Source organism: Mastigoproctus giganteus, chromosome 2 (genome assembly GCF_048544385.1).
Source record: "Mastigoproctus giganteus isolate SK-2022 chromosome 2, ASM4854438v1, whole genome shotgun sequence".
Lineage (NCBI taxonomy): Eukaryota > Metazoa > Arthropoda > Arachnida > Uropygi > Thelyphonidae > Mastigoproctus > Mastigoproctus giganteus.
Window position 1 is genome coordinate 125,877,688 of NC_143576.1, and position 12,922 is coordinate 125,890,609.

At 37.1% G+C, this 12,922-nt stretch overlaps 1 protein-coding gene across 1 annotated transcript in view; it reads right to left on the reverse strand.

The window, feature by feature from the left end:
- Nucleotides 1-12,922, reverse strand: part of Pkn (serine/threonine-protein kinase N) — a 718,384-nt gene that overhangs the window by 159,727 nt on the left and 545,735 nt on the right. The window contains exon 17 of the mRNA XM_090368665.1: nucleotides 5,856-6,075. Within this exon, the coding sequence (XP_090224791.1) occupies nucleotides 5,856-6,075 (220 nt within the window). The remainder of the gene's footprint in view (nucleotides 1-5,855; nucleotides 6,076-12,922) is intronic.

The window sequence follows — 12,922 nt, forward strand, 5'->3', positions numbered from 1 at the left end:
TTGCAAGCTTAGTAAGTAGAAGGCATGGGAGTAAATGACTCTGGTGGTGGTACAGTCATCTCCAATTGTATTCTGAAGTTACACTCGCCAGAAACCTCCTGGGTATATGAGGGCCTGCTGCTATTTACTAGCTGGATCGGCGCCTCCGTAGCCAGGTGGGAAGGAGCAGCAGTGCGTAGCATACGCTTCTTGATTAGACCGGGGTTCGAGCCCGTCACCACCAAATACGGAGGATGCGGAAAGGTCAAGGAATGACCACCGCATATCCCGGAGCAATATGGCCTTAGTTGCTAATGCTCCTAAAAAAAAAAAAAAAAAAAAAAAAAAAAACTAGCTGGATGAGTTTACTGCAAGAAACACATCCAAGCAGCAGCAGTAATAGAAAATGTTCAGTTCTCTTTTCAATTTGTGAATTTATTTCTCTTCCTTTCACTGCTGACATGCTTGAAAGTATGCAGGGTGCTCTCATTTGCAATTTGTACGAATTGGCATTGAAGCCAAAAATTCCATGCTCTTGCAGTCTTTGGCAGTACATCAAGCACAGACAGGTTACCACGACAGGCTGTTTATTAGTGGCTGTACTTTTGGCACTTAAAAAACACCTCAGTGGATTTGGAATATAAATCCATAATGGGCAGTTTAAGTAGCCTGTTTTGAATGAAAACTTGAGTATGAACGAGGTTACCATCTTTTCCTATTGACATTTGCTCGACAGCTGTCACTTCTTGATCTTTCAATTCAGAGCAGATCTCTTCTTCAGAGACATGAAGATCCCACTCTGATATGACACCATTTTAATAGTTCAGAGTTTTATGTAGGGTTACAGCAATAGTTATTTCCCCTACTGATGGGATCTCACGATTTGCAGGGCATATTTTAGACACGAAGCTTCAACTAAGACTCCAGAATGCAGCCTTGTCACAAATTTTGGAGATCCTGCCAACTCTTCCAATCCTTTCTGAAAGAAGGGTGACATTTTCCCAATAGCCTGTTCTCTTGACGAATGGAGAATGAGGAAAAGCATTCAATAAAGTATTGTGCTACAGAGCAAAATGGAAAGAAAAGAAAATAACAGGTTAAAAATATGTTTAATGCTTACTATGAACAAAAAACACAGGTAAAAATACAGAAAAGTAATGCATAGCTTTCAGACAGGAGGACATCCATCAGTTGTGACCGTTAATGGTCACAAATGATGAAGGACGTCCTCCCGTCTGAAAGCTATGCATTACTTTTCTGTATTTTTACCTGTGTTTTTTGTTCCTAGTAAGCATTAAACGTATTTTTACCTGCAATCTGTTATTTTATTTTTTTTCTGTTTTGCTCTGTGGCACAATACTTTATTGAATATGAATCCAGAGCACACAGGCCTTTTTGCTTATATGAGGAAATGCAGTTTCACTGATGGAAGTGTATCCTCAGTTCTGGATCTTTTTACAGCAGTTTTGTCTGTATCATACTACCAATTTTAAACACACACACACACCAACCGTTTATGACTGATTGAATAATGAAATAAAATAAAATGAAATAAAATGACAAAAAAGACTGTAAAATAATATTTACAAAAAAACTTAATTATTTACAAAAAACTGAAATATAACAAAAATAAAATAAGTAAATAAGTTAACATACATTAAAATATAAATATAAAAGCGATAAAAAAAGACGATAAAAACACTATTAGAGCTTTCGGAGGTGTCTACCTCCTTCCTCAGTAATAGTGAGACTTAAGCGACACATCCTTAAGTACCAGGTTCACGGCACACGTGGATGACCAGGCGCATACTCAGCATTCCTTTCACTTGTACCAGAACCGGAAGTGGTCTGGAGACATTGAAAATTAAAACGTTTATCTCTGGCCAAAACCAACGCCTCAAAAAGGGGGTGAAGCCTAACTCCCCTGTCTCTGTTCATGCTATTGTTACCAGAGGATCCAATCCACAGACTTTCCAGCCACTTGCGGTCCCAGAATCTATGCGCCCGGTCAAGGATGACAGCGTTGTTGGGGGGAATCTGCTGTTGTTTTTCCCTAGTTAATGTTTATGGCCATACAGTTTTGCGGCACATCTGAAGGTTCCAAAGATACAGCATAGCCGAGTCCAAACAGCACTTAAGGTTTGCCTACCGTTGCAGGGCTCATAATCTTATGCCACATGGATTTAGGATCAAGGCACCATTTAAAGATGCCCGTTTCTCCAGGATTATCACATGGTATCAAAAGAAGGTTTTGAATACATGGATTCAGAAACTTCATGATGACTTGAGACATAGTAGGAGATTGATTGATATAGCATTAGGTGATATTAGTAGTAGATTGTCCCCCCTACACCTGATAGGTGTAAAGAGGTTAGTTTTGGAGAGGACGAATAGGATTACCTTTTCATATAAACAGAGACATATTAGGAAGTTTCACACGTTATTAGAGGAGCAGTCCACTGTATTTAGGGGTAGCGACCATTCCAACTTTATTCAGAATTTAAGTGGCAAATCGTTAACCCAAGACCAAGAGAGACTATTGGCTGTTGGACCTAAGTTTGCATTGCTACCCCCTAAACCTCCAATTACCGAAACATCTATGGGTATTGAGAGGGCAATTAGCAAATTACCTGAACATATTGCTAATCAAATTCGTGTTAAAGCTGTCGCCATCCTGGGCCAAGCAAAAACGGCTGCTCCGAATCTTACCCCGAAACAGAAGAAAGCACTAGAAGAACTTAAACGGGAAGAAGATATCATAATCCTACCAGCAGATAAAGGCAGATCAACGGTGGTATTAAACAAAGAAGATTACCACAAGAAAGTGTTAGACTTATTAGGTGATAGTGGTACTTATAAGATTATCCACAGAAACCCCTTGGCTAGCTTAGAACAGTGTGTAAATAAGATGCTACTTTCCTGGCTAAGAATGGAAAAGATTCCAAAGGACAAGTATTGGTCCATGCATGCAACAGGGTGTCGACTGCCCAGATTTTATGGGTTACCTAAGACACACAAGGAGAATGTTCCATTACGGCCCATAGTTTCCTTCATTGGTAGCCCTACGTATGCTTTATCAAAATATCTGGCGCAGCTGATTTCCCCGGTTGTGGGGCGGTCCGCGTTGGTCATTGGAGAGTGGAATTTGTGAACTTTGTAAGGAGTCAAGAAATAGGGGAGGACGAGATGATGATGTCATTAAATGTTATATCATTATTTACGTGTATCCCCATAGCACATGGGGTAGAATGTGTGAAGTTGGCTTTACAAAAGGATAATACCTTAAGTGCTAGATCCCACCTAAACATAGAAGATATATGTGGTGCTGTTGAACTATGTCTTTCTAGTACAACCTTGGTTTTCCAAGGAGTGATGTATAAACAGGTTCACGGCACAGCCATGGGTTCTCCCATCAGCGCAATTGTTGCAAATCTGGCTATGGAGGAATTTGAGAATAGGGTTTTCGCGAGATTGGAGTTCCCTATGCGTAAGTGGAAACGATATGTTGATGACAGTTGATGACACGTTCACTATTGTAAAGAAGGGGAGAGAGGAAGATGTGGTCTCGTTTCTCAATGGTTTCTCCCCCTTTATAAAATTCACCTCTGAGATAGACACAGATGGTACTCTCCCATTTCTGGACATAATGGTATATAGGGAAGGCCCCAGACTTAGAACTAAGGTTTATAGGAAACCAATGTGTAGGGGCCAGCACACACATTATAGGACGGCACAGACTGTTCAACTTAAAATAGTGTGGCCAGAGCACTTTTGGGTAGGGCGAGAACACATTGCAGTACCCCTGAGGAGGGAGAGAAGGAAATTAGGCAAATCACGACGGATCTTATGAGGTGCGGTTACCCCCAGAGGGTCATTGATGAATACAACAGAGAGGAAGAGCCCAATCGGGTGGTTCCACCTGTACCGCTTACCACAGTGTATGTTCCCTACTATCCGGGATTGTCAGATCGCATTGCGAGGATGCTTCGCGACTTTCAGACACGCTGTGTGCAGCTTCCGGGCCGGAGGTTGCACACAGTAGTGTCACAGGTCAAAGACTCCATTACTAGGGATTCTAGTAGTGGGATCGTATATGAGATCACATGCCCGGATTGTGGGGAATGTTACGTGGGGGAGACAGGACGGCGTCTCAAGGACCATCTGGGGGAGCATTCACGAGTGATACGGACCGCAGAGCTCAATAAATCCGCCATTGCCGAGCACTATTGGGAAAAACAACACCAGATCTCCTCCCAACAACGCTGTCATCCTTGACCGGGCGCATAGATTCTGGGACCGCAAGTGGCTGGAAAGTCTGTGGATTGGATCCTCTGGTAACAATAGCATGAACAGAGACAGGGGAGTTAGGCTTCACCCCCTTTTTGAGGCGGTCGTTTTGGCCAGAGATAAACGTTTTAATTTTCAATGTCTCCAGACCACTTCCGGTTCTGGTACAAGTGAAAGGAATGCTGAGTATGCGCCTGGTCATCCACGTGTGCCGTGAACCTGGTACTTAAGGATGTGTCGCTTAAGTCTCACTATTACTGAGGAAGGAGGTAGACACCTCCGAAAGCTCTAATAGTGTTTTTATCGCTTTTATATTTATATTTTAATGTATTTTAACTTATTTACTTATTTTATTTTTGTTATATTTCAGTTTTTTGTAAATAATTAAGTTTTTTGTAAATATTATTTTACAGTCTTTTTTATCATTTTATTTTATTTCATTATTCAATCAGTCATAAATGGTTGGTGTGTGTGTTTAAAATTGGTAGTATGAATAATCCCAACCTCAGAGGCCTTATTGCAGATATTGTCTGTATCATCTGATTGATTAGATAAGGGCATTGTTGAGACCCCAAAAGAAGAATGCCCTAAGTACCTCACCTACCAGAAAGCCCTATGAGGGGACCCACTCACAAACTAGCAGGTACTGTGTACACGAATTGGATGGTAAGTTCTCTTACAGCATCATACCTAATGGCATGCAGTTAACTCTAGCAGTAAAAACCTACTGATTAATTACAGTTGGGCTGGTTTGGGAACTCCTGTCTTGTTGAAGCAGGGGCCAAAGGGAGGTATTAGGGTTGGGCCTTCATCCACCAGGATCCCCTTTCTGAGTTTAAACGAGAGTCATGATACACAGCTGAGCACACCAGATTCCAATGATGTAACCCTGGAAGCTCAGCAACATCACTGGGAGGTCCCCTCACCACATGCAGTTGTCCATATTGCTGGGATGACAACAATAATGGGAACCATCCAATCAACTTTGCTAGGGACAAGACATACCAACCTGCAAGACATAATGGAAGCATCTACATCTAATACATCTGAAAATCTTCCAACATAAGTTCTAAGATTAGCCGTGTGTCCTCTCACCACAACAATTTTCAGTCATTATTTATATCTACTCTGAATAAATTTTCCACACTACATTTTTGTGTATATTTTGAGTAATTTTGCAATTTGTTTTTTAATGTCACTGTTTCCAGTATAGCTGCTATTTTCAGTTCTGTCTCTCTCCACACATGCGCATGCGACAAATGTTTCAAAATACAAGCGGAAATGTATATATGCCCAGTAATATTCACAACTCATTTTTCTTTGTGAGCAATTATGGAATTAAACATCTTCTTATGAGGAGCAAAGTATGTATTCTATACTTTAAAATAGTTTTATTTGCATATTACTTAAACGCAAGTTCCAGGAATGTATTATTTCGAGGTATTATTCGAGGCCATAAATCACCTTGCTTAAAATGTTTAAAAATAAAAAATAAAATTATCATTAATATTTTTAATTTAATTTGTCAGAAACCATCAGCATATGTTATTATTGATATATCTTTTAACTACATCTTCGTTAAATCCTACCTCTCCGACGAGCATTTCAAATATCAACACGCCCAATCCCCACCAGTCCACAGCTCTTGTATATGATGTTTCTGTCAGGACTTCAGGTGCAAGGAATTCTGGAGTTCCACAAAAGGTACCTGTTCTATCCCCATAACCCATTCCTTCCTTACAAAGTCCGAAGTCTGCAATCTTCACATATCCTTCAGCATCCAACAATAAATTATCTAGCTTTAAATCTCTGCAAGAAACATCAAAGTATATCAGCAAAGTGCTAATAAAAGTATGAAGATGTGAAACAGTACAAGATCCAATTATACTGAACTTCTTGTGGGGACATGAATCATTCAAATGTACAGGAATTTATGTCAAATGAATATTAGTCAATTTTAATAGAGTCAATATTTGTCAAAATAAGTTCTATGAATTTTCAAAACATAGAAGTTTCTTCTATTAATATGTTAATTTTAGTGCAATTTGTTCTTTCATATTTCCCCAAATTTGAATTAGATTTTTTTTTTTTTTTTTTTGTTTTAAACTCAGGGAGAAGGCACTGAAGTACCAGTATATAAATCTGTCATCTCACAAACTGCACCATCATCTCAGCTTTTATTTTTTTTATGCAAAGGTGCCAGTACACTGTACCATCTGCATAAAGTAGATGGGAAAATAAACTGAATTTCAGCAATGATTATTCATAAATGTACAAAGTATAGAAGTTGTCATACTGAATTTATTTTGTGAATAAAATTTTTGTGATGTAGAATAGATGTGTGGAAATTTGCCTTTAGCCAGTGGATGGTTAATTGTTGGAACAAATTTCCATCTGTCGTGCAAGTTTGATAGGTTAAATAAATTTAAGGAGGACAAACATTTACAGGGAATTGTTTTGTAATTTTTTTTTTTTTTTTTTTTTGGCTGATGCTGCATAAGCTCATACACTTGCATCACATGCCACTACTACTACTACATTTTTCCAAAATATACACTTTTTGTCAGGCGCGCGGGTGCATAAGTACACGTGCCTTGAGTGACCGGGGTTCAAGCCCGTGACTGCTGAATACGGTGCTGTTTCTTGTATTCTGTATATCTTGTGCACTCCTCTGACCGTTTGGTCGTCCCGGAGTATAAACAGAAAATTTATTTTATTTAAATGCTAGTTGGTTTTTTTTTTTTGTTTTTTTTTTATTCTTTGATTACTGTATTAACCATTCACTATTTTCACATAGAATTACTTCATTCAAACAAGACTTCCAAAGCAATAATAAGGGTAATCACCTTTGTTAAGTGAAATTTTCATTAAAACAGTATTTTCTGCAATTATATTTTATTGAATAATGAATTTAAATGAAAAAATATTTAAAAAGTCCAAAATATGATATTTATCTGCATCTTCATTGTACTGCAACTATAATACAGTGGAGCCTCGACTTATGGTGACATCAGTGTCTGATATTCTCAGAAACCAATATACCTTCCACACGATCTTCTATTTTAAGGACCAATGATATTTGCAGGAACCGATGGCTTCCCAATATAGCTGGAATGATACAAGGGTGAAAATTTCCAGATGGTGGAACATCACTCATACGATTGTTCTCAACCAATTAGCGTCTTTGTTATTGTTCAACAAAGATTACAAAGTGTTACAGTACTTTGGAGAGTTTATCTTCTGTTTGATGCACTTGTTTAAGCAGTGTGTTTCTGTTAATTATACATAATTACAGTAATTTACTTGTGGTTATTTTTGAATTTATTAATTAAATAAATTAAAATTAAATAATCATGACTCCTAAAGCGCATAAATAACCATGGCTCCTAAAACATGGAGTAAAAATTAGTGCATTAGTACGTGAGTATGGTTTTCCCCACAACCATTTTTACAATACTTAAACAAAAGGATATTCTAAAGAGTGTTAAAGTTAGTGATGATTCCACATCGGTGATAAGGGAAGAGACTTTGTGGAAATGGAAAGGCTTTTGTTGATATGGATTAGGGAAAAGCAGATGAAGGGTGACAGTGCCTAGACAATATATCTGCAAATGTGCTAAGCAGATCAATGACAATTTGAAAGTTAAAGTTGAATCAACCAGTGGCAGTGCTGTGTGCTTTGAAGACTTTAAAGCTAGCAGAGGCTGGTTCGAGCACTTCAAAAAAAAAAGGGGCGAATATCAGAAGTGTTGAAAGGCATGGAGAGGCATCCAGTGCTGATAAAAAGCAGCTGAGGTTTTAAAATTGAATTCCAAGGGATTGTTGATCAGGAGGGTTATCTTCCCCAGGGTTTTTAACACTGATGAAACTGGCCTCTTCTGGAAGCGAATGCCAAGGAGAATGTACATTACTAAGGATGAGGCTAGTTTACCTGGACATAAGTCTACGAAAGATATGCTCACTCTCCAATGCCTCTGGAGATTAAGCTGAAGCCTTTGCTTGTGTAAACACAAAAGGTCAACAAGGGAATGTAAGAGTGTTTTGGTGCAGTAACAACAAGGCTTTTGAGTTGCAAGATGTCTTCAATGAATGGATGCTTGAAGTTTCTGTCCTTCAGTGAAGAGTTATCTTGAGAAAAATAAGCTTCCTGTGAAGGCACTGCTCCTGCTGGATAATGTCCCAGGCCACGATCCCAACCTTGTTCAATCTCTTGAGGCACAATTTGACTTTGTCCAAGTCAAACTTTTGCCACCCAACCCCACTCTTCTTCAACCAATGGACCAGCAAGTGATAGCAAACTTCATGAAAGTCTACACAAAGAAAATGTTTGCAATTTGCTTTGCAGTGACCTCTGATAAAAATGCTGTCACCCTCAATGATTTTTGGAGATCCAAGTTCAACCTGGACTGTGTGAGGCTGATTATAAGTTCTTGGAATGATGTTTCCATCGGGTGCTTAAATTCAGCCTAGAAAAGCATCTGGTCTTTAATTATTCATAACATTGATGGATTTGAAGATGATGGTGCATTGACAAATGATAGTCACTCTTGGTAAATCAATGGATCTGGAGGTTGACGAAGAGGGTGCGCGGAACGCCTTATTGATGCTCATGGCCATGAGCTAACAACAAAGGAGCTATAAGAGTTGGAGAAAATTATGGGGAGTGACACTGAGAGGAAGAAGAAGATACCCAAAAAGTGTCAGCTGAAGAGTTGAAGACTGTCATTTCTTGTTGGGAGCATTTAAGAGAAGTGATAAAAAAAACATCCCAAAACAACAAACAAAAACGATACACTTTGGACAGTTTCTCTGCCAGTAACAGCAAAAGACTGAAAAGACACCTGACATAGTCCCACTACGCCACACTGACTTCATCAGCTATGCACTTCAAGTCTAAGGTAAATGCTAATTTATTGTTTGTTTTTTATTTTAAGATGTTTTATGACTATTTATTAAATAATCTTTATAAAACACTCATTTTTAATGTAAAAATGAAGTACAACATGTAAGAAATACCTATTTTAGCGTCATTGGGGTTGCCTGTCAAGAGTTTGGAACAAATTACAGGAAATCAATATATTATTGGTTTCAACTGACAAAACCAAATGATCTGTTTTCGCAGCCTGTCTACACTACTCAGAGAACTTAATATTGACTGCAGTACCACAGAGTTTGTACATTAATCTGGTACCTTGTATTTGTCAATGTTAAACTTTAACCACCACTTTTCAGCCCATCTACCTTTTTTTTTTTTTTTTTTTTTTTTAGCTCTTTTGATAAAAATCATTGACAAAATGACAAAACATATAATTTACAAAATGCCATGATCTGTCCTGGCAGCCTGTTTGCATTGCTCAGCAAACTTCACATTGGCTGCACAATTACCTTGTCTTTTTCAATTTTCACTTTCCTGAGTGTAGTACCACACAGCTGGTACATTAATCTGAGATTACTGCAACTCATAACATTGGCAAATGCAACTTTGCACTTGCCAATATTAAACTTGCTATTTTACGACCACCATTTTTCAGCCCATCCACCTTAAGTTTCACTTTCTTGAGTGTATTACCACACAGTTGGTAAGTTAATCTAGGATTACTGCAACTCATATGCAGTACCTTGCACTTGGAAATTTTAAACTTGACATTTTTCAGTTCGTCTTTCTTTTTTTTTAAAAGCTCTTTTTGCAGTAGCTTACCCTGATTACTTTCATTAACCACTCTGCCAACCCTTGTATCACCTGCAAAATTAGACGACAATAAGCCTGATATACCTACACCAATATCATTAATAAATATAGAAAACAATAATGGGCCAAGCAGCATTAAACCCTGGGGTACTCCACAAATAAAATTAGTCCACGAAGAGCAGCATACATTATTAACCACTTTGTCTTCTCCCACTCAACCATTTCTTTATCCAATACAGAGCAGTAATTTGTCCCAATCTGAACCCTCAGCACTTCTGGTTTTTTAAGTATTTGCATGCATTTGTTTACACACACTCTCTCCTGTCTGTGACATGGCCATGAGTTCAAGGATTAACCACATCAACAGTCCATACTATGAGAAATAAGTTCCACAACCATGATGTCTCAGAATTTTGCTATACTTTAGATATAATTATGAACAGCAGGCTTTATCACTGATACTAATCAGCTGAAAGAAATGCAATAAAATGTAATAATAATAGTATTAGTATGAATTAACCAACTAACAAACTTAAAATTAACTAACAAACAAGCAAAAAAAGGTTTTCTGGCATGACCACTAGATCAGAGGAGTTTCCAACTAATCATTTTGACAATGAATACAATCATTAACTGTATTTAGCAGCCACTTGAACAAATGTAATATCCATGAGTACACAAAAACATGTAATATCCATGAGTACACAAAAACATGTAATATCCATGAGTACACAAAAACATGTAATATCCATGAGTATACAAAAACATTAAAACACTTGTTTTAAAAAAAAAAAAAAAAAAAAAAAAAACATGAAAGAATAAAGAAAGGATTTTATTTCACCAAAGATAAAGTAGCCACTATGTTGCCACTTGAAATGTTTGAGTCTAAAGTTGCGACACTGAGCAGCAAAGTCATATGCTATGCATGTGGCATCCAAATTGGCAGTATTAGGTGATCTCTACCTACAACTGGAGGTTACTGGATGCCTTCCAATGAGTAAAAGCTATCAGTTATGACTACTTGCAGAATTGGGCGAAAGTTGCCAAATCATTATTGTATCAAGATGCAACCATATTGTATGATATCCATTATCAGACCTCTACATTTTAAGTTCACTCATCTCCTTTCAGCCACAAAAAAAAAAAAAAAAATCTAAATATCATTCTTCAACCTTACAGATGTAGTTTTATGCCATTTGCTATGGTTACGAGCCAACCAGTTCAATCAACGTGAGGTTAAAGACATTAAATGATTAACAGTAAACCATTTCATCAAATGGTTTCCTTCAATGTTCACTGCAGACTGGCCATTTCTACATATTTCTAGGTGCTCTATGTATGCTTTTTCAAGCTCAAAAAATTCTAAATATAGGTAGGGTTCTTATTATGTTGTCACGATTATTCTATAATTTATATCAGTGTGAATATTTGATTTTGGCATCACCTGCTATGCATAAAATCTATTTCTTCTTCCAAAAGATTGTATTCTAAAATGCTTATAACCATCTTCAGTTGATAATGACAGATTTTACCTGGTACAATGAAATGTGAATGGGAAATTCCTTCCTACTTTGCACACTATGAAGCTAAACATAGAAACTGTTTTTCAATTTCCACATTTAGGTTCCTTCCATTTTTTATATATTGATACAATTCATGTCTTACTCCAATCTTTGAACTTGTTCTTCAAGAAATGAGCTACAGATAATGTGAGGTAACTTGTACTTTTCCTTATTTCAATCTGTTCTTTTTCAGTGGTCTTTTATGTAGCAATTAAGTTTTTTTTAACTCCATAAGGAAAAAACTGTAAAATATCCATCTTTGGCTTGAACTTTGTTCTCATTATTTTTATGGTAGTTATGGATTTTACCACTAAAATTTTTAAATGACACAAAAACATTTTTCTTTCTTCCTGAAAGTTGTTTTCCATATTTCTCAAAATCTTCCAAAGATATTTCTTTACCCCCTTTTGCACCTTTCTTAAAATCCCAGTAAAGATTTCTTATATTTATTCATCAAAAATTTCTTATGACAGATTTTATTTTTTCTAACTGCCTCTAATTTGGGTCCACATGGTTTTCTGAATTAAGCCTTTATAGACCTCTCCCCCTCCCCATACTTCTTTTGCAGAATCCATTAAAGTTATCTAAATTTTGTTTCTATTCTTCATCTGAATTGATATTAGCATTCAGAATGGCATTTAATCATTGAACATTTTAAACAAGGTTTATATATTTAATTGGTGTTGATCCCTTTGCAAACTTTGTCCCTTTAATACTTTCTTATACCTCTTATTTTTGTCACTAATCATCTTTAATTTAGGATTAGTATAAGTTAAAAGATGCAAAGCCATTCACTAGCAATTCTGCATTGCAATCACACTACAACACTATCCCTTCACATCAATCACTGTTGGACTAAGAGCAACAATCCTTATTTTTAGCAGTCAGTACCATGAATTATGTGAATTCAAGATATATAAAATGAGAGAGAAGGGTCCTAGTAAGTGACCTTCAAATACCTGTATATTTTCTCTTCACTATAGCCGTTTGCTGCATTAGCCAAAAAAATCTATATAACTGTATTGCTTTTATTATCCTTTTCCAATTGTAAAAAGGTACTTATCCAGATGCCTCTTAAATCTTATCAGACTGTCAACCTCAACCATCCAGGAAGGCTGTTTATTCCAGTGGTTAACAAACAGTGAGAAAAACCAAACTTTCTGATGTACAACAGTTCATATATTTAAGCCCAACCCTGGTTTTCGTGTCTCATTTAAATCTGAAAATGTCATATACACCTCAATCAAATCCTTTCCGAGATACCTTGTTTCCAAAGCTCCATAACCCACACGTATGTAATCTCTCCTCATATAGTGTCACTTTGCTATTTACAGTAGACAAGTTGCTGCCCCTTGGACTCTTCAAAGAATCTCAATTTCTTTTCATTACATGGCCAACAAACCTG